We start from the raw sequence: 26,837 nt of genomic DNA, 5'->3' as shown, positions 1-26,837 counted from the left end.
TATAAATTCTCAGAGTTTAGGTACCATCTCTTTCTTTCTTATCCATTGTATCCGCAAGAATCTGGCTCGTAGGAAGTGATGAGTATGTATTCACTGGATGAGTAAATAATGTAATGTTGGTAGTTCCTAATAAGGGGGCCTCGTCTGGATGTTCTGTCATTTGGGTGCCAGATGCTTGCACAGCGCTAGTATGTGTAGAATAACAGACTTGAAAATGTATTTCTAACTGCAGATATTTCTCTTTGGGCCTGTTTCTCACTTAGAGAAATGAGGAGAAAGACAGTCCTATCAGAAGCAGCTCCAACCCTGGGCTGTAACTAGCTGAGAAGTGAGTTTGTTTTCATGCTCCAGGTCTTCCCTGGGAGATAATCCAGGCTGCTGTAAAGGGAACCAGTTGCCTTTAATTTGAAAGATACATAAACTTGACTTCTCCTGGAGAGTTCTAGGCTCTCATCGGATAAAAGACAACGTCATAGCTAATTAGCATGCTCATGGAAAGTCAAAAGGCATATTTTGAACTCTCATGCAAACAGAGCATAGCTTCAAAAAATTTAGAGTACTAAGATATTAAATATAGGATGCATCTTCAAATTAAGTCATTTCCATATTTGAACTTAGGAAGAAGCACAAAGTGAGGTTAAATCTTATCAGGGGAAAAATCCAAACAGCTCCCGGATTGTTGTGCATTAGCCTATTAGTGTGGGTTCGAATGTGTCGTTTAGTGACAGCTTTTAGTGGTGGCATCATTTTTCGGGCATATTCTCAGGGTGCTGCTTTACTTTTCTTTTCCAAATTTGGAACAAAGTTTAGATGGCATTTAAAAGGGATGCAGAAATGCAGTTTTAGAGACAGTTTTACAAACTCATTCCACATTCTGTCATTTTTGTGTTAAATTGGACCGAAGTGAGTCATTTATTGGGAGGTGAGAAAGGGTGTTCAAATTTGAGAAGTGGCCCGAGCCATTTCTGGCAGGCTTCATTTGCATATTCGGGTAATGGCAAAGCTGGGTCTTTGGTTAAACCTGAGATTTCCCGGTCCTCCGTGTCAGAGATGTGTTACAGTGGGACAATCGTGAAATGGTCTTGGGAAGCTGAGGGGTGACAGGCAGAATCCGAGCACATGCATCTTGTGGGCATGTGGGTAAAAGCACAGGTGCGTTCTCTGCGCGGGGGAAAGTCCAGCCCTTTATCAGATTCTGGCAGTGGGGCAAGTCTGCCAGTAAGAAATTTTTCTCCAGTTCAGGAGGAGGGAGTGAGTGGCCAAGATTATAGTGAGGTTTGCAGGGATAACAGAGTGACCCCGGGAAAGAGGAGTATGATGATGTTCTCTCAGATAACCCTGCAGTGCGGCTCCTGCTGGGTCCCAGGGAGGCTTTGGGAAGGGGGGAGGGGGTGGTTCTCAACAAGGTGGAGCTTGAAGATGTGGGGGTGGCGACTGGCTAACTGGAAATGAATTTAGTGCCAATGGACCAATCCCTACATCTGGCATTCGCTCCTCATTTGAGAAACCGTGGTGGGCATTGAATGGAGGGATACAATTCTCTAGGTGAACTCAGAGCTCCTTCATCTGTTGAATTATTTGCTTCTATATTTAAACTATCTTTCCTCCTTTCCTGAGAGGAGAACAAAACTAAAACATGACGAAAATGTATAAAAGAAGGACGCCTGGCTGGATCAGTTGGTGGAGCATGCAACTCTTGGTCTCGGGGTTGTGAATTCAAGCCCCACGCTGGGGGGTAAAGATGACTTAAAAATAAAATCTTAAAAAAAAAGAGAAAGTAACAGTCTCCATTAATTCTCCTTACCAAGGTTTCTTTCAAAATAGAAATAGCTTTAAATTTTGCCTTGATTATAGCAAGCATTAACTATGCATTATAAAAAGTAGACAATACAATAAGGGGGGAGAAAGGCATCCCGAATCCCATTTTTTTCTTTCTATGCTAGTGTATTCACAGCAAAAATGGAAGGTCCTGCATGTGCTTCTTTATAATCCAGATCCTCGTAAAGACCACAGTGAAGAGAAACACAGATTTCCACCCACATGGGAAAGAGAGTGGGGGAATGTATCTGTCATGAGCATTTCCTGGCTCTGAAAGTCTTCAGCCTGCCTCCAGGGGAAGCAAGAAGGCAGCTAGAGAGCTTCTTGGGGCAGAAATCAGAGAACTGGCCCCAAGAGCTGAGTTTGCTGTCTGGGGTGGGGGGCTGGGGGTGGGGGTGTATTGCGGGATATTGGCGGAATCAAGGATCTACTCCAAGTCTTTGAAGTTCTGATCCAACCAGGTCCGAGCTGAGCATTTCGTCCTCAAAAGGGAGCAGTGGTGACATGTGGGCTGGTGGTGGTTGTCCCTGTCCAAACCTCAGTGTGTTTTCCCAGGACCACTGGAGCTGAGTGAATTCAGCCTCTCCTAGTTCTACCAAGACCTCTTTGCTAGTTTAGAATATGGGCCTCCGATTCCTCCTTCAGGCACACCAAATACAATTGCATGTGGTCTCTCTTGCTTCATTAACTCTGTGCCCAGTTTCCTCAGCTTTGAAGCCTTACCAAAATCTATATTCAAATCTGCAATCTGTCATAGTCAGGGGTAGATGAAGTTTTTGTCCTCCTTGGGCTTTACTTCAGATACTTAATTTCAAAGTAAAGACTGGAACGGGAGGGAGTCGCGGGGTTGAGATTTAAACAAAGGGGACCTTGAACATTTCCTGGGAGATGGGGAGTGAACAGTGGAGGTTACCTGGGGAGAGAGCACGGAATGGTTTTGATAGGATTGATTGTAAGACCAAGGGGAAGATTCTGATGCTATACTTGAACTTGAAAGACCTGAAATGCTCTGGATCAAAGATCTTCTAAACCACTTAAAAAGCATATGCTATACAGGTTCTGTAAGAGAGGATGGAGATACTCCTTCTTGTCCCTTGACAATGCTCTTAAGCAGGTAAGTCTAGGGACGTAGCATCTAGTGAGTGAGAGGCAGGATTCCAGAGTTTTTATTTTGAATGGGAGAAACTATACACCTGGGCTTACCACCCTCTTTTATTCAAGAAAATAAGAACTGAAGTTATTTCGTATCCTACCAGGTATTTTTCCTCCCACTAGGTTTTGCTCTGCATTCAATCAACATTCAAAGAAAGAGCATTTCATAAAATGAGAAGGGTCTTTTGCTGAGCAGGTTTTAAGGAACAGGAACCTGCTTATTCTATTGAAATTTAATGAAACTCTTTCCCTTTGAAAACTGCTTGGACTTTGGACAGTTTGCAAGACTACCTTTTGAGGTCAACCCATATATAAAGTTTGGTCTTGGTTTGTTTTTTTTTTTTTTTAAGATTTAATTTATTTATTTGACAGAGAGAGAGAAATCACAAGTAGGCAGAGAGGCAGGTAGAGAGACAGGAGGAAGTAGGCTCCCCGCTGAGCAGAGAACCCCATGTGGGGCTCAATCCCAGGACCCAGAGATCATGACCCAAGCCGAAGGCAGAGGCTTAACCCACTGAGCCACCCAGGCGCCCCTGGTCTTGGTTTTTAAGCAACAGCAGTGTCAGGAGGTCAAGAGGTGAAATGCGACGCCTGCAAAATTGATTAGCTAAGAATTATGGAAGCTCTTCGCATGATAATTACTTATATGCTCATAAGTACCAGTGCATACAGAATGTAGGCATGATTTTTTGAAAGGGCTCATCCCTTTTCCTTATAGTGTAGAAGAACTTCTGGCAAAGCTTCAGGTAAAAACTGGGCATTTTATTATTGAAAGATGCAAAATGAGAAGTCCCCGGGAACATTTTTAACCCTGATTGTATTTCTTCTGGATGTTATAGCCTTATAGATAAATCACCCCTGGTATTTTGTCTCAACATATTTTGTCAAAAACACAAGGATGTGGAAGTGATTGATACATGTTTTATCTCTCCCCTGAACTTCAAACTCACATACCAGTTGCTAGGCCATCTCCAGATGGATGTCTAATACCTCAAATTTATAAGTCCAGAAATGAACTCTTCCAATTGCAGAGACCCAAATGATCATCCCCTCATCTGTGCTGTATCCATAACAGGCTACTGCAGTCTTCCAAGAAGTTAAAACAGCCTCCACCTCCATTTTGAAGCCATCCTTGATTCCTTTCTTTCACACCTTCCACGCAACCTATTAGCCAATCCCTTGGCTCAACTTTCAGGATATAACCGGGATCTGACCACTTGTCTCCATCCCTGCCCCATTATCCTGGGCCAAGCCATCATCTTCTCTCACCTAAATAACTACAGCAGTCTCCCAAGGTCTTCCCACCTCTAGCCTTGCCCTAGGACCTTTTAAAACAACAAGGGTGACCACAAAATAAGGATGCTAAATTGATACATCTTGTAATGCACACGCCCAGTGTCTTAGCTGGGAACCTGTGATGAAAATTGGATCTGTTTTCTGCCACAGCCCAGAGAGCAATATGGTTTGTGATTATGTCTTTCCATCTGGCCCACCCCTCTCTCTGTCTGCCAATCACCTGGGGATTTATCTGCATGCAGCTTTAGCTAGAGAAAGATGGAAGCCAAAATGTTGTTGATATATTTATGTATGTGTGCATAGACGTGCTGAACAAAAACAAGCTGATGGAAACACCCACTCAGAGAACCAATAACAGTCTCTTCTTGCTTCTCTCGCTTGCTTGCTTTCAGCAACCACTGGAAAGAAAAGACAGCCAGAACAGTTCTCAGCACAGCGTCTCCTGCCACCGGAGCCTGCACACGGCCTCCCCAGGCCACAGCACACAGGTGCTCCCCGAGTACCCGCCTGCAGAGGCCCCCACTCCAGATCAAACCGACAGCTCTGGGCAGAAGAAACCAGATCCTTTTAAAATCTGGGCCCAGTCCAGGAGCATGTATGAAAACCGACGTGAGTAGTACCCTGGCTCCTGTCTTCCCGAGACCCCTGCCCAAGGCTCCGGCTGTCTCTTGAGGCTTCTTGAGAATTGATTTTTCAGTGTATAAACAGGGTAGAGGTAAATCACGGTGAGAGGCAAAGCTTCTCAGAACAGTGACAGAATCTGCTGGATGTTCATGGAGGTCCATTATGTGTTCTGTTTGGGGTGGACAAGATGTGGGTGGTGGTCAGATCAAGGGCCTGGATAAAAATGGATTTATTTTTCCCTTCCATTAAAAGAAGTGGCAGATAAGAGGTGCTGTCTCATTAACTCTTCCCTGTGTAGAGACTATGGTATGTTCTCATGAAACAGCTCTGACGTACAAGAGAACACAAATATGATTGGTTTGGACTGCAGGGGTAATGAGAATGAAATTAAATGCTTTCTTAGTGGCCTCCTAGTTTTTAAGAATACTGGTAATTTTTTTTTTATATCATTATCAGTCTTTGTAAACATTCCCCTCAGAAAGGACAAAAGAAAGCAGCGAGTGGTTTGCACTTTAATTATTCATACGGTGGTTAACTGTGTTCCTTTGGCTTCACCTTTTCGATAAATATGAACCAGGGATAGCATACGTCGTAACTTTTTGGCCCTGATAAACCTAACATTGCCTTCTTGTTTCATTTCTTACTTTTTATTATGAAATGATTCCAAAGACCGTTCACAGTAAATTAATCATCATTTATCCTACCACTGTCAATGAAAGCTCCCAAGGTGCTTTAATCTTAGGGGATGCCGACTAACCCATTTTGGCAGTTGCTTTACTGAGGGTTTCTCGTGGGCGTGGTTGGCCGGGATGAAGCAACTCTGGAGGAAGGACGTGCACTTCATTTTCTCGTTGGGGCAGGGAATTGGAGAGAATGTTTAATGAGGTCTGGTGAAGGGTCTGAGTAAAATTGGAAGAGAAGAGAATCACTCTGCCCATCCTCTTTGTTACCCCCCCCTCCCATTCCCCAGTCCCAGCACAAGTTTTCTTTATAGCCATAGCTGTGGTGGTTTCTCAGGCAAAGCCCCGGTGGCCCCAGCCTCTTGCCCACCCACTCAGACTTGGCTCTGAAGCCTTTCCTTTGCTGGCTGGAGCAATTCCTCTGTGACTCAAACAAAACAGGGGAGCGAGGCCAGCATCCCCGTCTGAGAAGGAAAGTTGGCCACATTGCAGGGTGAAATCAAGCAGTTAGGGGGCACAAGGCAAGTGTGGAGTCACGATGATTACCAAATTTTGGAAGTCACTCAGGAGTCCCTCCATCCTTTTCCTCCTCAAGGGAGAAATATCGTTGCCTTCTTACTATAACAGTGTGGGGAATTAAATGCGCTGTTTTGGCTAAGGGTTCACTATGCTGACAAAAGCCAGATAATTTGAGTAGGAGTTTATTTAGTCCTCAGTCTAGAAAGACCCCCCAGAGTCTCCCTGAGGCCAGTCCAGAGGAAATGAAGTTCCATGTGGAACATCCCTCGTAAGCATGGTTGCGAAGTATGAACCTGGGTCTGTCCTCACCGTGTCTTCTCACTAACTGTAGTGATTTCATTGAACAAATGTTTCCCAAAGAGGAATATTTTCACATTCTTTTCGCATTTCTCTCTAACCGTGGGGCTCCTCCAATCAATGGCCCAACTTCAGTTGATGTTGAGATATTGCTTTATTGACCAGGCTTTGGCTTTTCTCAATACAGGACACATTTATGACTTTCTCATGTGTGAATTCTGGGATAAAATAAATCGTGTTCTGAAATCCTGGTCGGCATCGAGGATTGACAGACCACCCTAATGCATCCATTTCATAGGAGACTCTGGCTCAAATGCCATTTTCACCTTGGTGGAAGCAAAATTCCTTAAGAAATTTGGTATTTAACAAAAATTTGGTATTTAATCAAATTTTCCAAAAAGTGGGTTTTTGTTTTGGTTTTTTTGTTGTTTTTTTGGTTTTTTTTTTAACCCAGAAGTAAATAGTAAAATATGTACCCTTACTCCACAGCCAGCTGCTTATTTAAGCATTGAAATTATTCAGGTGGCTGTCAGATGGAAATATTTGGAATGGGGCCAGTTTTGTCTTCACTTTCTATAACATCTATGGAATAGGATCCAGCAACCCAAATGAGAATCAATTTCTTTTTGGTGATTGGAGGTTCCATAATTGAGTGATGGTAGCAACCTAATTGATGTTAAGATTCACATGGATTTCTCCCTCACCACTCAATGAGGGTAATGATGAGACTTCTCCCCGCAATGGTAGTTGTTTGGTCTCTGCCACAGATTTTCTTCTTTTCACAGTACCTGCAAATGAATGTACCTCAGTCTTGTCTTTTTATTTGTATTTTGTTTTATCCCAGATCTGTTTCTCCTATTGCCTTAAGTTGTTTTTTATCTTGTCCTTTGGGGTGGGGGGAGGGGTTGTGGAATAGAATATGTAGCCTTGTTAGATGGGATTCCCTGCCCCTCCCCCAGCACATACTCAACATCCTACTCCAGGAAAAAAACAGGGAAGGGAAGTCAGCAATAACACTTCAGTTGCACCCAGAGTATCCTCTTTGTGAAAATACATTTGTCTTCTATTTCATTTTATTGTGAAGGGCAGTGTGAAGATTAACATCATCCCTGATCAGATTCCTTCACGTGGTCTAAATGTGGTGCAAAAACACCATATTCTTGAAGGGCCATCTGTCACAACACCAGTGTCAAAACGAATCAGTCTGAATTACAGATGTGTTAATAAATCCCTTTGAAGGGCTTAAATGTTTAATTAAAAACAAAGGCAAGCATGGAAGTCCTTTAAAGCCGTGTTGCCTGCTTTGTCTTTTCTCTAGGAACACATCGATTGCTCACATGTCTTTAAAAATGACACTGATTCGGGGCGCCTGGGTGGCTCAGTGGGTTAAAGCCTCTGCCTTTGGCTCAGGCCATGATCCCAGGGTCCTGGGATCGAGCCCCGCATTGGGCTCTCTGCTCAGCAGGGAGCCTGCTTCCTCCTCTCTCTGCCTGCCTCTCTGCCTAGTTGTGATTTCTCTCTGTCAAATAAATAAAATAAAATAAAATAAAATAAAAACGACACTGATGCAATCTTACTAGTACCTGTTCAGGAAGACCAGCTAGGATACAGCAGTGTGGACTACAACAGAAAGTCTAAAGCTTGCCATTGAAACAGCACCTGTTCACAAAATAGTTTAGAAAAAAAAAAGTCAAAGCTATTGTACCAACGTTGTAGACCTGTCCTATTCAGGAGAAACATGCTTACACATTTGGAATTGGTCGATGAGATCCTTTATTGTAGTGAGTTTAAGGACGTTAGTCATACTTCTAGATTTTAAGAGCTGTTATGACGGTTCTTATTTGTGTTTTGTTCAGTTCTTGGCCAGATGTGATGATTTGTGTCTCTAAAAGACGACTCTGGGGGCGCCTGGGTGGCTAAGTCGCTTAAGCGTCTGACTCGTGATTTCAGACTGGGTCATGAGATCGATCGAGCCCTATTCTGGGCTCTGCGCTTGGAGTGTGCAGCCTGCCTGAGATTCTCTCTCTTCCTCTCCCTCTGCCCCTTCCCCCCACCTCAAAAAAAAAAAAGACTACTTTGGTTGAATTGCCAAGAATTCATCTGAACACGTATTAGTGCAAAAACGAATTCCATTGGGAATCTTTAAATAAATGCTTTGGTGTGGCAGTCACAAAAGTATACTTAATTTTTTTTTTTTTTTCCAAAAGGAAATCAGGGCTTAGACAAACCTGAAGTTCATGACTTGATTAAAACAAGGTCAGACGAAAATGCATACTTGAGGGTATAATTAAATAGGAAGAGTCTGAGGTGGTAACGGTAGTTGTATGAAATTCTCAGTGGAACAACTCTAAATACCAGCTTTTGACAAGAAAAGCGCTATGAAAAAAGAGGGGGGAGAAAAAAAAGCCAGAATCAAACTATAGTCTTTTAAAATCCACAGCAGCCATGACCTTTACTGTGAAAGCTTAAGTGCACGTTCCTTATCAATCAAACCTAAATTAAAATGAACTAAGAGAAAGCACATACATTAAGCTTTGCAAAACTGTGAAATTAATATTCCAGCTATGTCACCTTCGCCGGCCTCGGGATTGAGCAAGGGGGAAAGAGAAAGAGAGATCAATTCCACGAGTTTTGGAGAATGTCCGAGTAAGGATCCGCTGAAAACTTTTATTTCTCCATTATTATTCATGCTGTCTGATGTTGCCATGAGTGGGCGTGGGGTTGCTGGGGAAAAAACTCAGAAACGGGAGGGAAGAAAGAGAACTGCTCTGAACAGAAGTGTTAGGGCACTCTTGTTGACCACGCACAGACCAAAGACAGGATGAAATAAAACGTGATGGGCACATTTTATCTAAGTCTGGAACTTTGTGTCTGTAGTAATGGAGACACCAGGAGGTTGCTCTGCAAACCTGGTGATTCCGTTCTTTGTAATTATCAAAGGAAGTCTTTTGACGGCTTTATTGAGTTGTCCCTGGCATTACTAAAGGAGGTATAACTGCAGACATTGTCCCCTCTGCAGGGGCTTACAAAGGAAGAAAACTGGACAAAGTTTTCTTAGTTCTTTTTGATTCAGTCTCACTCAAAAAAAAAAAAAAAAAAGTAAAGGGTGATATTCATATCAGAAAGATAATTCCTCCCTGCTGCCTCCTGAAAACTCCATTCTTGTAAAATCTGCCCGAAATAAAGAAAAGATTAAAACATTTGTTGCGGGGATGGGGTGGTCTGGAATCTTCAGCGCCCCTGAGAAGACATGGCAGCAGAGAACACAAAAGAGAGAAATCCTGTAATTCTGCAACACGGTTCCCCGCTGCTTTATTCACTTAGGTTATTGATTTGGGTACATGGAGATGGAATTTGTTTGGTGGAAGAATATAATGGTTAAAATGCCAAAGTCCAGGTGCCAAAAGACTTTCTTTGTAACATGTCTGCGTTGGTGTATTGTGTTTGTGTCTGTGTTTTCCTGGCTCATCATTGGCATCTTCAACATCTTGGGTGTCCTTGGACATCTTCCTTTTCAACAGGAAGCTCTTTAAATTTGCCATTTCCCTCATTGATTCTCAGATGCAAGCGCTATTTTCCGATGGACTAAACTGTATGATAAGCCTACATCTTTTGGCCACAACCACCCATACATACCATGACATCTGACACCTAAATGAGCAAATGAAGGCAGAAACTCACTACCTTTGGTGTCCCTGTAGCATGAGCAAGTGTTCTTGTGTTAAATGATGCTGAGAAAAATGGATAGAGGCTGGAAGTCTCTGCAGAGATCCTTCCCTTGTTTGCAAAGGGCTCAGCAGACTTAAGGCAGACTCTGCCAGGAACCTAGTGCTGGCCGGAAAGCACCCGTAGTCTATTTTGGAAATAATCCTCCTGCCTGAGTGAACCCAATACAGAGTCCCAGCCTGATTTAATTTGTTGTTTCAGTGAGGCTATTAGAGCAAATACCCTGTAGCCAGCTACTCGAACAGAAAGAAAATATCATTACCTTAGAGTGCTCAAGAAAATATCTTTCTCTGATTGTGTTGAGGGGAGTCCTATGACATAGCTAACAGCATGTTCCATGGAGTCTTACAGCTTAGCCTCCGCAATCATAATAAAAAAGCAATGGGCATAAAGCACCCTGTAAAGCCCGTGGCATTAAGATAGCTCAGGCAAAAATACTGGATTCAGCTTCTCTGACTTGTACTTACCTGTTCACTTAGTCTCTTCTCTCTCTGTATATTCATATACCGTACATTTGAAGGCATTGAGTGAGTCACTCTTGCCAACTTGAAATCCCAACAACCGCCTTCTTCCCTACCTCACTGCACAAAATTGAAGAAGACGAGAACTAAACTTTCAGGCCTACACACTCCTTCAATCCTGAACCCAATTAATTAAGTAAACCAGAAAGTAGGTAGAACAGTATTTGAAATTTCTCCTTTAGGGTTGGTTCACTGCCACTGAACCAATTTTTTTCTTTAAGTAAAAGATGTATCATTTTAAAGACCATAAAACACACTCTTGTATACATTAAAATATTAAAGAAGAATTAACTAGAAATAACTTTTGTATTAGCTTAGTTGAGTGACAGAGTCGTGATACATAGAACATATTCAGGTAAATTTTAGGTAGAGTGAGCATCGTCTTACAGAAATGATTTTTCTTCTAGTAAATGAGGTTTTTATTTTATAGCTCATGCCCTTACTGAGTTTTAAGAGTAAAATACCAAGCTATTGGATATTAAGTTGAAACCTACAATTTTAAAATATCATAGGCAAATTCTGGAGCAAAGCACTCATTCCAGAGATAAAATGAGAAAATACGGAAATTTGAGATTGAACATTTTGTACTCACCATTCGTGTTGAGAATATGGAAGGCTGGCTCCTTTTTGGTAATATGACTGAAATCATAATAAACTTTGAAAACTGGAAATAAACTTTGAAAACTGGAAATATTAGGATGCCCAAGAGTAACTTTTGGCAAAAATGATCTAACAAAATCAAATTATTGGGTTGCCGATCTTGATCATTCTAAAGCAAGAAAAAGTGACGTCTTTAAAAAGCTGAAAACTCTTTTTCACTCAAGCTGTTTTCTTTCATCCGCTACTTGGTATAACATCAGATGACTTATCAGGGCTTCTGAATCCCCAGAGCGAGCTTCTGTTTCCGTGGTCACTGTGACTCAGCATGAGCTCCCTCCTCAGATGTGAGCACCCACTTTGTGGATCAGCACAGGGTGATTTTAATTTACTTAAATTCTCTGGCAACAATACCAAGGACAGTGGACAACGAGGACTTCTGGCTTAGTCCGGGATAATGGCTTGGGCTGATTAGGAATTATCAAACAGTGATTAGTCCTTTGAGAAAACTTAGGGCTCGGTGACCGCTCCCACTGTTTGTTTCCGCCTAGTGTCCTCTGTAATTTTATCCACCCAGATTATTTTGCTTCCTTCTCTGTTGGAAAGCTGTCATCTGCTCAAGCATCATCAGGATTGCTCCTATAACTGTGTTCACCTTAAGGGTATGCTTCCTTCGATCAGAGAAATCACCTCCCTCTTCCTTCTTTCTTCTCTGCAGTTCCGGACTACCAAGAACAGGACATCTTCCTGTGGAGAAAAGAGACTGGATTTGGATTTAGGATTCTGGGTGGAAATGAACCAGGGGAACCTGTGAGTCTCTTGTCTACCTCTGTTTTCTAAGATAGCGAAGCAAATTAATTGGCAGCAGTGGCAAATCACTAAGATTTGAGTCCAGCTAGGTGCAACACGGACTGTTGTTGCGTTTTAAGAAGTGTGGTTGAGCCGTCAGGTTTTGTGGAGCTCCTTTTGTCTTGAGGAAGAAGAGACTAGTTCCCTTCTTTAAAGTGTGTACCCGTGGCAATATTAAAAGTGGCAGCTCCAGAACCTGGTGCTCCCCACCCAAGAAAACGAAAACAAAAAGCACAATAATAAAACAACAGCCCGAGCCTTCCGGCCAGCTCTGTTAAATCAGCCAGCAGGGAGTGGGCTGTGAGTATTGAGTAGCTAATGCATTAAAAGATCAGAGGCCATAGGACCACTGTCTTCACAAAAGTGGACAAAGAACCCTGAACAAGAATCAGGAGACATCCTTCCTCCCTGACCCTCCGTTCCCTCACCTTTAGAATAAATCTGTGTCGCAATCCAGGAATGTTTTAAAAGGAGAAGAGAGAACTAAAGATAAATACTGTTAATTTCCTTATCATAAAAAAAGCTGTTATTTTTTTGAGCACTTACTGTGTGCCAGACCCCACGCTAATGGCTTTTTACATGCATTTTCTCATTTCTCCCTCAAGTCCCAGAATGTAGCCCCAGGTTCCAAATTATCAAATAAAGACACAGAAGGGTTAATTAATGTACTCAAGATCATGACCTTAGTAAAGGGAAGGGACAGGAAAGGGTCTGACTTCAGGGTACACATTCTTAACCACTCCTTTGTCAAAGTTCTTTGTAAACTATAAATACAATCTAAAGGTAGTTATAGCATTATTATCTAGTGAGGAGGCAAGGAAAACACAAATATTTTCACTAAGGTTTAATGAAGGGTGAATGTAACAAGACACTAACTATAAAGACAGCTCTGCATGCCACTGCTTAAAGTACAGAAATGGGATGTCAAACCAGACTTTGCATGATTCATTGCCTCACTGAGCAGTATTTACGGTGCATTCCCTATTGCTAGGCATAGAGCTGGAGAGCTGGACTGTAAAGAAAAGTGGTATTACTATTATAATTTCCAGAGTATTCCAGAAGAAGGAGAGTTCTAAGGTAAACAGAGAAGGAGAAGAGATGTTGCAAATGCAGGAATAAAGCAATGTATTTCTGAAAAAGGGAAAAAGACTGAGTCCTCACCAGACCCCAGATAAAGGTCAAGGAATCAACCAAGAAACAGTTACTTTTGGGATGCCTGGCTGACTCAGTCAGTGGAGCCGGCAAGTCTTTATCTCAGGGTCGTGGGTTAGAGCCCCATATGGGGTGTAGAGATTACTAAAAAGAATAATAATAAACTTAAAAAAAAAAAAAGAAATAGTTGCTTTTCCAGCATTTAAGAATTACTGTAGCACCTATCACAATGGCCTGGTACCCAATGGGTGCTTAATAAATTTATGGCACAGAGGCAGACAGGAATGAATGAATTGAATTGTTCTTAGAAATGTGAAGGCCATCAGTATAATAGTAAACCAAAAGGTCAACGTTTCATCCATCATCCAATTATTCAACAGATTTATATCGGTCACATCGTACCGCTGGGTGCTGCAGATACAGACGGCCGCCTTAGGTCTGGGGATGAATTAATCTGTGTGGATGGGACACCGGTAATTGGAAAATCACACCAGCTTGTGGTCCAGCTTATGCAACAAGCTGCCAAGCAAGGCCACGTCAACCTCACGGTGCGGCGTAAAATGGTGTTTACAGGTATGTTTTCATTTATCCCGTTAGACAGCACTTTGTCACTGGATGCACAGAAGAGGCCCCCTTCCTGCGTCTGCCTCCTCAAGCATCTATTTTAGCAAATCTTTGCAAATGTGATTAAGCTCAGACTTTCCAGATGGTTTGCTTCTCTCAAATCCGGCAAAACTACTGTCATTCAAAAGTACTTTAAAGTGCCATTCATGCACATTCAGCAAAACCTTCTAGAAGAGGACTAGTTGAATATACACTCCCTGTCCTCATCTCCCTGCCAACCAGAACTTAGTCACCTCTCCATTTGATGTTAATTCTCAACCAAAACTGTCATTATAAAAGGCAGGAATGCTATAGCTTCAAGGTACAAGAACAAAAATCAGTTTTGTGCCACCAAATAAGCTTAAAAAAAGTTAGTGATGCCTTACTCTACTGTTGCCTGTCATGGGTAAGAAGCCAGTATTTGCTTCCTCTGTAAGAAAGCTGTAGAGATTGCTGGTTCTTGGCCATCTTTGACCCTTTTCTCCTGCCTGCAAGCTTTAAAGTACTTGGGTTCTCAAAACATACACACCCTTTCCAGCTTGACTCAAATAAAACCTTCCCTGTGAAACCCTCAGAAGTTCCCTCCTCCTTCCAACTGCCTTCCAGTTTTGGCATTCCTTCCTTGCCATTTTTGTGAATCATGGTTTACTTTTGTATCAGAATCTGCCATTTTGAGACAGCTCGTTGTGTAACCGTCTCCTTCCCATTCACTCACCGATGTCTTGAAAGCACACGCCACATGGGATGTTCACTGTCGGCAGCCCCCAGCTCAAAATAGTCAAGACAGAATGCAGAAAAAGCAGACTGTTGTATCACTTGAATTACTGAAGAAATATGACATGAAATATTGTCATTTCTTCAGAGCTTTAATATTTGTGAAACAGATGCTTACAAATGAAATTAACTCGCCCTTTGTTGAAAAAAAATTGTTTAACTCACTGACGTGGCATATAATTAATTATAGAATTAAGATATCAGATTCCAGTGTGAGAGTTCTACCTTACTGAAACCGTGGAAAACGGTGTTAATCAGTCATGGATTATGCCCAGAGAGCTCACTGATAGCCTCAGAATATTTCTTAAAATGGTATTCTGCGCAGTCAGTAGCAGTCAGTTAGAAATGGTTTTTGAGATGGGATAAAAGCGTTCGATTTCACTGACCCAAATAAAAATAATAGAGCAATGTGATTTTTGTTTGTTTCAGACTTGTTTCTTAAATATTAAATATTTGGAGGTTTTAGCACTAAGTCAGAGGTATGTTAAATCTGTAAGAGACATTAGACTGAGTGCAATAAACTGGTCACAAAAGGGCAAACCTGGTGTGAGCCCCCTATATGACAGACCAAGAGTAGTCAGATTCATAGAGACAGAAAGCTGAATGGTGGTTGCCAGGGGTTGGGGGAGGGAGGAATGGTTTGTTAGTGTTTGATGGGTACAGAGCATCAATTCTAGAAGATGAGGTTCTGGAGATAGATGGTGGGGACGTTTGCACATTGCTGTGACTGGTCTTAATGCCACTGAACTAAACTTAAAAATGGTTAAGGTGGTAAATTTGATGTTTTATATGTTTTACCACAATAAAAAGAAATATATGAAGGGAGAAGCTTCGAGAATAAATGTCTTTTTTTTTTTTTTTAAAGATTTTATTTATTTATTTGACAGAGAGAGAGAGATCACAAGTAGGCAGAGAGGCAGGCAGAGAGAGAGGAGGAAGCAGGCTCCCTGCGGAGCAGAGAGCCCGATGCGGGGCCCGATCCCAGGACCCTGAGATCATGACCTGAGCCGAAGGCAGCGGCTTAATCCACTGAGCCACCCAGGCGCCCCGAGAATAAATGTCTTAACACAAAACCTGAACACGCATTTTGTGTGTGGCATCAAACCTGGGTCACTCCTGCTTATTATTTTGGCTATTTTGGTGGGTGCTTTATCCTGTCACCTGGTGGAGCAATAAAACGGGGACTCTGAGGAAGGCTGACGTACCCAGGAGTGTGATCAGAGTAGACAATGACATCTGGAAAGTAGGAAGAGAATCTAAGTGTACCTCTGACAGGTGTTGTCAAGAATCCCACCATAGGGTATCTTTAATGGTCCAGTCAACCTGCCCAGTCCGGTGTGATGGAAAAATGGAAAGCAGCGCTGTTTGGCGGGCTGAGCAGCCATGTGACTCTTGAGGGTAATGACAGGTGAACGTGCGCTGAGGTCTGTGCTGTAAAAGTTGGGGTCTTTACAGGTGCGGACCACACCCGCGCTGCTGCTCCCCTTCCTCTGATTCGTGCCCTGGGAAGCAGTTCAGAGGGGACAGTGGCAACCACGTGGACCCTGAGAGCGGATGCTGACATTCAGTATGCTGTGGTCCCCTGGGCTGCCTTCCCGTGGGCTCCTGGCAGCAGCTGCTGGACACGAGCTACTTAAGGGAGAAGGGGCTGGGGCCCCCTTGCAATGATGTGGCGCGCGGGCAGCAGGCAGGCGGAGCAGGGGGGTGGCTGAGTCCGGCCCCCCACCCTCTCTCTCTCCTGCAGCCCCCAAAGCTGAGAACGAGGTGCCCTCGCCAGCCTCCTCCCATCACAGCAGCAACCAGCCCGCGTCGCTGACGGAGGAGAAGCGCACCCCGCAGGGCAGCCAGAACTCCCTGAACACGGTGAGCTCCGGCAGCGGGAGCACCAGCGGCATCGGCAGCGGCGGCGGCGGCGGCAGCGGCGTGGTCAGCACGGCCGTGCAGCCCTACGACGTGGAGATCCGGCGCGGCGAGAACGAGGGCTTCGGCTTCGTCATCGTGTCCTCGGTGAGCAGGCCCGAGGCTGGCACGACTTTCGGTGAGTGTCCCGTCCGCTCCTCCGGAAGCTTCCCCGGCTGCCGGCGGCGAGCGCAAGGGCGTTGTGTTGCAAAGAGAGCCAAAATCTCATTAACAGAAATGCCTTCATGCTTTTCGCTGCAGGTAATTAAAGCCTTAATTGGGGATGGAGAGTCTGTTCCGTAGCTTTTCCCCTCCTGAAGGTTGGATTTCTTTCCTTTTAACCTTTCGGCTTCCATGCAGAATGTGTGTTCACACATAGACAACTTCAAGCATAAATGAAATTTGCTTGAAATTGGAAGAGCGACCCCTTGACAGTGTAGAGTGAGAAATCATGGGCAAAGAATGCCTTCGTGAGGTCCTGAGTAGGATATAGCTCACCAGGTGGAAGTTTTGGGAATAAGCTATTTTATGGCTATAAAAATGCTTAGGGAACAGTACCAGGAGAGGGTCAACATCATCACATGACGTGCCCGGTCCACCTTACTGTATCCTTTCGATACTCTGTCCATGTCTGACATTGTTAAATGTTAAAAATGATATTTTTACCATTATCTGCTTGAGAATCTAGTTAAGATCTGAGTTAAGAGCCGTTTGTCTTCACTGCCCTTGAATCCCAGCAGGGCTGATTTTTCCCATCTTATCCAGATGTTGGGGGTTTCAGCAGAATATGGAGAAATGCAGTTGTCACCCTCTCAGAAAGTTAACTGATGGGTATACTAGCAAAGGCAAACAGGACCCACATGAATCCAAGAAACTAGTAATCCTTGAATCTATTAACAGATTATAAAAATGTACTCTAAAAATGATCCATCTTCCTCATTAGATAAAAAGTCACCCGTTAATCCCCCAAGCACATTTGTTCATTAATACCAAATAGGGTGGGAGATGGGGCAGGGCTATGCAGGCTTTGAAATTTACTCTGCTGTTTCCCAAACGACTTGTCCACAAGAGTCTGATGACCAGTGGCCCAGGTCACTGGTGACTAACATCAGGCAAGGTGCTCCTTCCCTTCAGCTTTCTGATCTGGTAGAACTCCCTTTACCATCATGTAGTCTTTGTATGTTGCTTCCTGCTAAAGCCATTTCCCCTGAGGTCTGTTCACTAGGAGACTGAGTCAGTCCAGTCTATGCATGTGTGGCAACAGTAACAAAAACCATTACTAACAGTGCTTTTGGGAGCTCCATTAACAGAGTTATCACGGCATGTCATGAATGGATGACTGGACACCAAGGCAAGGTTTTGAGGGTTTTGTTTGTAAATTAATTTGGGGGACTTTTCTCTTTAATTTAAAAATCTAAAGAAAGGCAAGGGAAGAAGAATTCCCATTGCTATCTTCAGATCTACGATTTGATTGTCCCCGTGCACCCCCTGTGTCCTCAGGATTTCTTAATGGTCGGTTTCAATTTTACAATGAGATAGATATGTCAGGTGGGAGGCTCTGTTATTTAATGAATATTGAATGTCTTCTCACAATCTGGTCTGTGATCGTTTTCCTCTGGCTCTTCTTAAACAAATTCCGCTTTCCCTAATACCTTGCATGAGACTTCTGTTTCAAACTACGCAGAGCTTTCCTCACACCTGCTGTTTGATACCGTTCTCATGGAGGGTTGTCCATGGAGAGGGGTTCCACTTAATCTGGACCTTGACTTTGAGTATGAAAGCCTACCAGACCTGCCTTTTGGATTCCAAAAGACCGTTGGCTTCCTTTTTTTAAAGATTCTGTGGCCTTGACCTTACATGCAATGATACATACTCAGGCAAAGATGCTGAAAATCAAAGAAATTATAATGCCCCCCCATCCCCATTTTATCCTCAAGGCCCAAATTATGACAGAAGTGCCTGCTCGGTTAGTTTCAGTGTCTCCCACATTCATTTTATCATCCTTTCCAAAAGGTGACTCCCCTGCATAACTAGCTTCACAGTCCTCAGAAAGATGAATTCTCAAAATAGGTAAACATGCATTTGACAGCAGACCCTATGTCAGGACTCAAAGCCAGTCTCCCTCCCACCACATGGGGTGCCTCAGAGTGCATGGAAAGCTTTCCTCTTCACATGTATTTTTCCTGGTTTTCACATCATCGATGTGTAGTCACCGATCATGAGAAAGGAAATGATCAAAGGAGTGGACCGAAGAAGGATTTGAACTTAGCTTTGGATCACTGTCCTTAGCCTGAGTAGATACCAGGTTTTCAGAGTCCTAGGAGGGGATTTTTGTGAGGAAGGAGGAAGATTTCAGACCTAATGAGCCATTGGGGGGGGCCCTACCCTGAAAGCATACGGGGTGGGCTGATTGAACAAAGGTCATAAAAGGAGAAATAGGAGTCTCACTTGGATGGCTTTGTTGGCTTATGTCTTGTAATTGTGCCTTTTTCCTAAAGCTTTCATCATTCTGGATAGAAGGCAGCAAGACTAAGTGTTTGTCCATTAGGTGTTTTCAGGGGGAATTTTGGTGGTAGCAGACGCTCATGCCTCCCCAGACGCCTAGTGATTATTTTTTTCTAAATGGAGAAAGAACAAAACATTGGCAGAAGCTTAAACGGCAGCTGGCAAAAATGAAGTGACGCGAACATGGAATGTGTAAAAACATCCATCCCAGCGCTGGGCTTCACATTTGCAGACCCAGAATAAGCTGATGGCGAGTTATTTTGGGGCTTTCGAAAATCTCGGAAGTTGCTAAATATCACCGATTTTGTCAGTGATCGAAGGAGGGAAGCTGGGGTTTTCCCCACATTTGGAGCGGGGCAGGGAGCATAGTAGGGACGGGCCTCCGCAGGGCGGCAGCCCCTCCCGCACAGGCCCTGAGTGTTGCCCATGTTTTGACCATCGGCACAGAGCTCTCCTTTAATAACATTTGCTTAATGCTTTAATTAATTAACACTTAACCTTCTCTTTCCCTTTTCAACCCTTTTTCTCCTCCCTTCGCTATATTCCCACGTAACTTAAAAAAAATAAAATAAAAACTCAATACCAAAGCAGGCAATGCATGTGTGGCTATGCCTCACAAAATAGGTCGGATTATTGAGGGGAGTCCTGCAGACCGATGTGGCAAGCTGAAAGTGGGAGACCGGATCCTGGCAGTGAATGGATGTTCCATCACCAACAAGTCCCATTCAGACATTGTCAACCTAATCAAGGAAGCAGGAAACACAGTTACCCTCCGCATCATTCCCGGGGATGGTAAAGTATACGTCTTGTGTCTCTCATTCCCTCTTGAGCTCTTTCTGGGTCTCTCTTTCTCTCTCTTCCTCTTTCTCCCTGTCATCAGGATCCATGTAATAGAAGAGTGTTGATTCAGAGGCAGGCTTACCCCTCTCTAAGGAGCATACCCATCCTACAGATGTAAGCCACCATTACTAAACCTCACCGCCCCCCTTCTTTTACGTAATCCTCTGCCCGTGACCCTGTGTTGCTGCAAGTACAAACATTGCAGAAAATCTTAACTTTCCCCATTTTATTTTGGTTTTGGTACCCTTGTCCTGATAATGATAGAGTACTTTGAATACAGGTGGTAAAGATCCTCTGATGTTCTATCTGGAAATCATTAAAGTTTGTTTGTTTATTTTTTTATTTTGTTTTGTTTTTAAATCACTAAAATTTAGCTGTATGAAGCATGCCTGGCTGGCTCAGTCAATAGAGAATGCGACTCTTGATCTCAGAGTCGTGAGTTCAGCCTACTTAAAAACAAATTAGTAAATTAAAGAAAATAATTTTTTAAAGATTTTTTTTTTAATTTGACAGAGAGAGAGAGAGAGATCACAAGTAGGCAGAGAGGCAGGCAGAGAGAGAGGGGGAAGCTGGTTCCCCGCTGAGCAGAGAGCCCAATGCGGGGCTCGATCCCAGGACCCCGAGACCGTGACCTGAGCCAAAGGGAGAGGCTTAACCCACTGAGCCACCCAGGTGCCCCTAAATGAAAACTAAAATTTAACTGTATGATATGGTTACACCACAAAACTTACATGGCGACAATTCAGAGCCAATCCTTTTTTTTTTTCCCCCAGAATAAGTGAATATATGAAAGGTTTTTGTTGAATAAGAGATCCTTAGGGTTTGTGCCTACTTGGTTTGTCTAATTTTTGCATGTGGGTGAAAAAAGAGTAAAACCTCTTTTTTGATAGGTTATATCTGCATTAAACTAGGCCTGTTTTTGTTTGTTAGTTTGCTTGATTATTTGGTTAAATTGAAATCTTGTTTCTTTTATGCCATTGGCGATTCCGCCCCCCAGGGGACATTTGGCATTGTCTGAAGTGGGTGCTTATTGGGGTTTAGCGGTTAAAGGCCAGGGATGCTTCCTAACATCCTACAGCATATAGGATAACCCCACACAATGTAAAGTTATACAGCAGAAAGTATCAATGCTCATTATTCATATCTTTTTTAAGATTGCCTTATTTATTTTAGGGGCAGAGGGTGCAAGAGTGAACGGGAGGAGCAGGGGTCAGAAGGAGGGGGAGAGAGAGAATATCAAGTAGACTGTGCTGGGCACAGAGCTGACACAGGATTTGATCTCACGACCCTGAGATCATGACCTGAGCCAAAATTGAGAGCTGACGCTTCACTGAGTGAGCCACCCAGGCACCCCACTCATTATTCATATTCAATGAAGATGAAGTTGAAACACTGATGTCACTAAATATACATTCTTCAGAGGATTAAGTCCTGAATACTGACTTCAACCGAAGCAGACTTTGCCTTTGGGAGGAAAGTGCTACTTGTCTCAAATGTTGCCATGTTTTTGTTTGTTTGTGTTATAAAATAAAATACATATTCTAAAAGTCAGTATTCTTCAAGAAGAAATGTGGTTTAAGGAGATAGTGTGATAAAAATTCTATGCCCTTAGGGTGCCTGGGTGGCTCAGTCGGTTAAGCATCTGCCTTCAGCTCAGGTCGTGATCCTGGGGTCCTGGGATCGAGCCCCGAATCGGGCTCCCTGCTCAGCATGGAGTAGGCTCTTCCCTCTCCCTCTGCTCCTCCCCCTTTCTTGTGCGCTCTCTCTCTCCCTCTCAGATAAATAAAGAAGATCTTAAAAAAAAAAAAAAATTCTGTCCTTGATCTGTAAAATAAGAAAATCAGAGATTTTATCTGAAAGTAATTCACCAAATGAACATTTGTATAGTTGGTAGAAAGAGATCCCTATTAGTTTCAAATTCAAGTAGTGTAAACTGTGCTTTTCAGAAAAAAAAAAAAAAATCCTAAACCAAACAATAAATATTTGAAAATTGTCAGTTCCAAAACCAGAGAATTTTCTCTGAGCCAAAAATACCCCATACCAAATGCGGAGGAAAAAATAGCTCCTTGATTGCTGTTCTCCTTCACTCTGCCTCAGATGCATGGTAATTTACCATGTGGTTTGAGGGTCCATTCCACCAGTTCACCACTCTGGAAGGCAATTGTAATTTAGGAATGTGATCACAGGATGATAGAACATAGGTTCTATGTTCTATCCTAATGGAAAGGATGAAGGAAGCCAGAAAAATTAAAAATTAAATGAGAAGTGGTTGAGAGAGCCAAATGTAGTATATAAATTTAGACACATCTATCTACATGCCATACAGAGATTTCAAAAAACGAATCCAGAGGAATGCAACATAGGCATTGAGTTGCTGTGTCTATATTGGTCAGTCTTAATGTGGGAAGGACAATGTCCAAAGAAGGAAGGAAGGAAGGAAGGAATGTACTCCTTGAGTACTTGAGGGCTTAGAAAAAGAGTTTGAAATCAGGAAAGATACAAATATGCAAAAGCAACTTATACTACTGTGCACATACTAGGTATTGACTTAATTTAATAAAATGCAATGGAAAAGTTTTGGAAAATCTGAACACCAAAAAAGTATATAGTGCAAGGTGAATTATCCAGTAGCAGTTGTCAGTAAAAAGGCATTTTTTAAAAACTTCAGTACTTAAAAAATAGGAAATTCAGCTAGACACATCATATACTCTCCTGGCTAGAAGTAAATGTGACAGCTGATACAATGTAGTTGAGGACCCTTGTGCTGCCCAGGATGTGATTTCATCCCAAGATACTGCAGTAGTTCATTGCTATGATAATAAAACTCTTCATCAATTACTCTGTAAATTTCAGAAGCCAGGTAAAGGAAATCAAGTCTGACAGAGGGTGGATTTCTGATGCTTATCTTCTTAATGGAGCCAAAAATGGCTGCCATGGAAATTAAAATTGAGGCAGGGGAGTTGGATTTCTGGAGAAATGTTGGAACAATCCAGGAGAAGTTTGCAAACACTTAGAAGACAGAGTGACCATGAATGAAAGTCTGATGAAGGGAAACGCATGGCAGATCACTTCTTTCTCCAAAAGTGTGTTAGAAGTAGAGAACTGTAGAATAAAAGGGAGTTTGTATTAGGGACCTCTGCCTCCCTTCACACCTTTCATATGAATGGTTAATTCATCAAGTAGCCCAAAGACAGTTTGTGTTGTGGTCCTTGCAAGGAGACTAAAGTTCTTAGAAACCCATGTTATCCCAAGTACTTCCATCAGAAACCCTGGGAGGCACTTTAAAAAGATGGGAAAACACGCTCTCTTTTGGGTACTGCACGGAACCCACTCGGGATCCACTTCTTTCCCTAGCTCCTAGTACCTAATTCTTTTTTTCTTGTCATTGTTGTACTTTCTAGACTTATTTCTGTACTTTCTGTAACTCTGCTTCTCCTGTTTCTCTGTGCCCCCTTCAAAGAAAGATTGGGAAACATGACTTTTCCTTTATTTGGCTTTGTTCCTAGAAGGCCTGCCTTCCCACATCGTGGACAGAGCTAGATCAAGGGTCCTCACCTTGTCTGCTTTTAACTATGTTTGGGACCAGAGTGGGAGGTGCAACGGAGGCAGAACATTTTGTCCTATGAGATGTGGGCAGAGGATAATAAATATGTAAGGGCAGCACAGAAAGGCCCAGAGGAATAGCCAAACATACTGAATCTGAACTTGACATCTGACAAGTCAAACCACACGTGTTTCCTACCACACACCTTCTGTAGAAATAGTCTGAAATCTGGGTGGGAACGAGACTTTAATCAGACAGGGCAAACCCTTGGCTTAATCAAACTGACACAGAGCCATCCATATGAATCAAGTTCTAGATATTTATAAGCTTAAAAATAAGTTACTTATATTAAGTCTTAAATTCAGACCACTCTGATTCAAAGTATTTGTTACATATGAGGTAAGGGCATGGCAACCCAAACATGGCTATTTCCTTGGCAAAGGTATTGAATGGTATAAATATCTCAATAGAAGGCTCTGTGGTTCCGATAGCTTGCAAAGGGATAGGGTAAAAGGAAGAGGGTTCCCACCATAACGCATGTTGGAAGTCTCCCAGAGCTTCGAATATTTATGGGATTCAAATTTTCAAACGCTTCCTTTAGATATTTATTACATGTGTGTTTATGCATTCAAATATTTATGAAAGGGATGATTGTATCCTTTGTTGATTTGTTTGGCTCTGTAGTGTGGATTCCATACCACACGCTAAAGGTATTAACACGGGGTCTGGGTTGGAATTGTAATCACTTGTCACGGAGATACTGAAACCCAAGGTAGAAGCTCGTGTCACAAGTTAGTGCCCTGATTTAGCACAACACCGTGATACTTGCCTTGAGAGCCAGCATATGCTTTGCTTGAGACTTGATTGACATGGAAAGTGTAGTAATATCTATTTTCATTCCTCTGAGAGAACTAAAGTAGGTGTAAACACTGTTTAATAAATGATAGCGGACACTTTCTGGAATTTATCGTAAAAATAGGCAATCTGTCCATCTATCTTGGAGTTTTAAAAGTCAAATACATTGACATCCATTCATAGTAACTGTGCTGGAGGAGGCTCTTTTATCTGGCCCTTGTTGTACGGGGCAAGTTTTATTCGGGGATGGAGCTATAGATCTGTGATAATGGCCTTTGTCTCTGTATTTTAAGAAGCTAGAGAGAATTTCAACACATAAAGTCTTGGCTTAATTCTAAATGAAGACCTGAAAGTTTAATAAAAATAAGTATAACTTTATTGATATAAAAGCATCCTGGAAATCCGGGGTATGCTAAAAATTATTTAAGTGCTTAGAAGATGGCTCATGAAATCTTGAGTCAAAGCAGAGTATTTTGTTTTTTAATTAAGCTGTGATAGTTGGTGGTATTTATGCAGTAAGATAAAGGCACTGCTTATTTGAAAGGAACACACCAACCAATTAGATAGGATTTCCTTGATACTGACACATAATTCCCTTGTCAGTGAGAAGAAGACTCTGGATGACTTTGGGCATGTTACTTACCTTTCCTAAGCCTAAGTGTCTCCATCTATAAAGTGGGGGAATAACTGCCCCAATTTCATTGAGTCGTAAGAATGAAATGAAATTAGTACATGTGGAAATGCACTTAGCACAAAGCTTGGCACTTTGTAAACTATCAAGAAATGGTGGCGGCTCAGAGATTAAGAAATACAGCAATAGGAGGAAAATTCAGTGTGCTCAAATAATCATTTACATATAAGTGTTAATTTTTAAAATGCTTAAAGTTAATCTTCAAAACAGATTTGCATATAAATATGCAGAAAATAACAAGCGAAAGATAGGAGGAAGATTAATAAAAGAATTCTATTTATATGTGTATTGAGTGATTATCTGTCATAACTCATCAAATCATGAAAGCACAGAAATTTAAAAAAAAAAAAAAAAAAGTTTCAGAATGGGACCTGATCTGCCTTGAAAAACCCTAGCTACCGAAAACACACAAGAACTCAAAAGGGGAACTCCTGCACAAGTCAGTAATTATAATCACTTTAATTACAAGGAAACGTTCTTTTTGGTATCCTGATTATGATTTCCCCATGGCCCGAACAATCTTGTGATTTCCCAGAGAGTCTCCATAAAATTAATTACAATGAGCAATATTAATTTTTTTAAAGGACCAATACAGGGGTTGATGAAACTTCTAGTGAATCATATTGATAGGTAGTGCGGCCTCTGAGTCCATTGTTCTGACACAGTTGGTGTACTTTACAGAAAATCACATAGATTTATCACTTGGTTGTGCCAGTTAACTGCACTCATCAAAATGTACTAATAACACGGTTTTAATATTGTAATAACAGTAATAAATACATGCTCCCAATAAAAAATGTGCTAATCGTCTTTTGCATCGTTTTTAAGTGCCCGGCACTATCCCCAACACTTTGCTCTCAGATGATCTTTACGTGAATTTTCTTGGCTACTTCTGTTGTCCTGCAGGGACAGATGAGAAAACTGAGGCATAGGAGGTTTACATGACTTTGCATAAGTCCCAGCCTGTAAATTACCGAGCTGGGGGTTCACACTGCCAGACATTCTGAGTCTGGAAGCTGACCTCCTAATGGGATATTATGCTAAGCTGCCTCCCATGAAGCCTGAGAAACACCACCTCCCCAGCTCAGGGTGGGTTGCAAGGTACATTGGCATAGTGTAGGTTCTGAGGATGCTCATATGGAAAACAAAATACAGACACACAAAAACACTTCTTTCTATTTCGCCCATTATTTCTCATCCTTAATTGACCACAGGTTCCTTTCCCACAGAATCTGTAGGTTTAAACAGACCATGGGAAACTTGTCCTAAAAGATGAGTTGGATTCACTTTACAGTTTATTTGATCTAGTTACATTTTATTATTAAACTTGTGCCTTAGCTCTCAGCATCCTGGACTTATGGGTGGAATATAGACTGTTAAAATCATAATTCAACTTTCTCATTTTGCAGAGCGTTTAAGTTCCCATGATAATAAATCAAAAGTAGAAATGGCAGCAAGGGCCACAGGTACAATAGAGGTGTATGGAGTGCTTACAGTATGTCATACTCTATGAAGCTTTCCATATACTGTTATCAAAGAGGAGAGTTATGTTATCGTCCCTTTCCATCAGATGAAGAAAATAAGGCATACAGCTGATGAGTGGGAAGGGGGATTGGATCTCAAGCCCGTGATTTTAACTGTGTAATGCAGTAAAATAACAGAAAGCCAGACCCAAGCTGAGTTAATATCCTTAGGAAATTAAAATGGAAGATAGACCATAAGGAATTGGGATTTCAGGGATGCCCTGTCACCCAGGATTACAGTGGAGAAGAGATGCAGTCCAGGTATCCCAGGTGGGACTACTTAACACTTTTTCTCATAGAAACTTTGTTATGCATCGTGGTGAGTATATGTAATCTGCAAGCATTAGAGTGCCTGCTATGAACTGGTGGACT

General features: G+C 42.3%; 1 protein-coding gene across 14 annotated transcripts in view; it reads left to right on the top strand.

Moving 5' to 3' along the window:
* The window catches only part of MAGI1 (membrane associated guanylate kinase, WW and PDZ domain containing 1), a 633,893-nt gene that overhangs the window by 595,531 nt on the left and 11,525 nt on the right, over window positions 1-26,837 (top strand). For 5 of the 14 annotated variants that reach the window (XM_045990403.1, XM_045990398.1, XM_045990397.1 and 2 more), the window contains 6 exons: window positions 4,659-4,875; window positions 8,949-9,032; window positions 11,949-12,040; window positions 13,612-13,804; window positions 16,353-16,646; window positions 19,601-19,804. In XM_045990403.1, coding sequence (XP_045846359.1) covers window positions 4,659-4,875; window positions 8,949-9,032; window positions 11,949-12,040; window positions 13,612-13,804; window positions 16,353-16,646; window positions 19,601-19,804 — 1,084 coding nt within the window. The remainder of the gene's footprint in view (window positions 1-4,658; window positions 4,876-8,948; window positions 9,033-11,948; window positions 12,041-13,611; window positions 13,805-16,352; window positions 16,647-19,600; window positions 19,805-26,837) is intronic. The other 9 variants (XM_045990404.1, XM_045990399.1, XM_045990410.1 and 6 more) reach the window with 5 other exon arrangements.

This window comes from Meles meles, chromosome 20 (genome assembly GCF_922984935.1).
Source record: "Meles meles chromosome 20, mMelMel3.1 paternal haplotype, whole genome shotgun sequence".
NCBI classification, from domain to species: domain Eukaryota; kingdom Metazoa; phylum Chordata; class Mammalia; order Carnivora; family Mustelidae; genus Meles; species Meles meles.
This window is presented reverse-complemented; position numbering and strand designations above follow the sequence as displayed.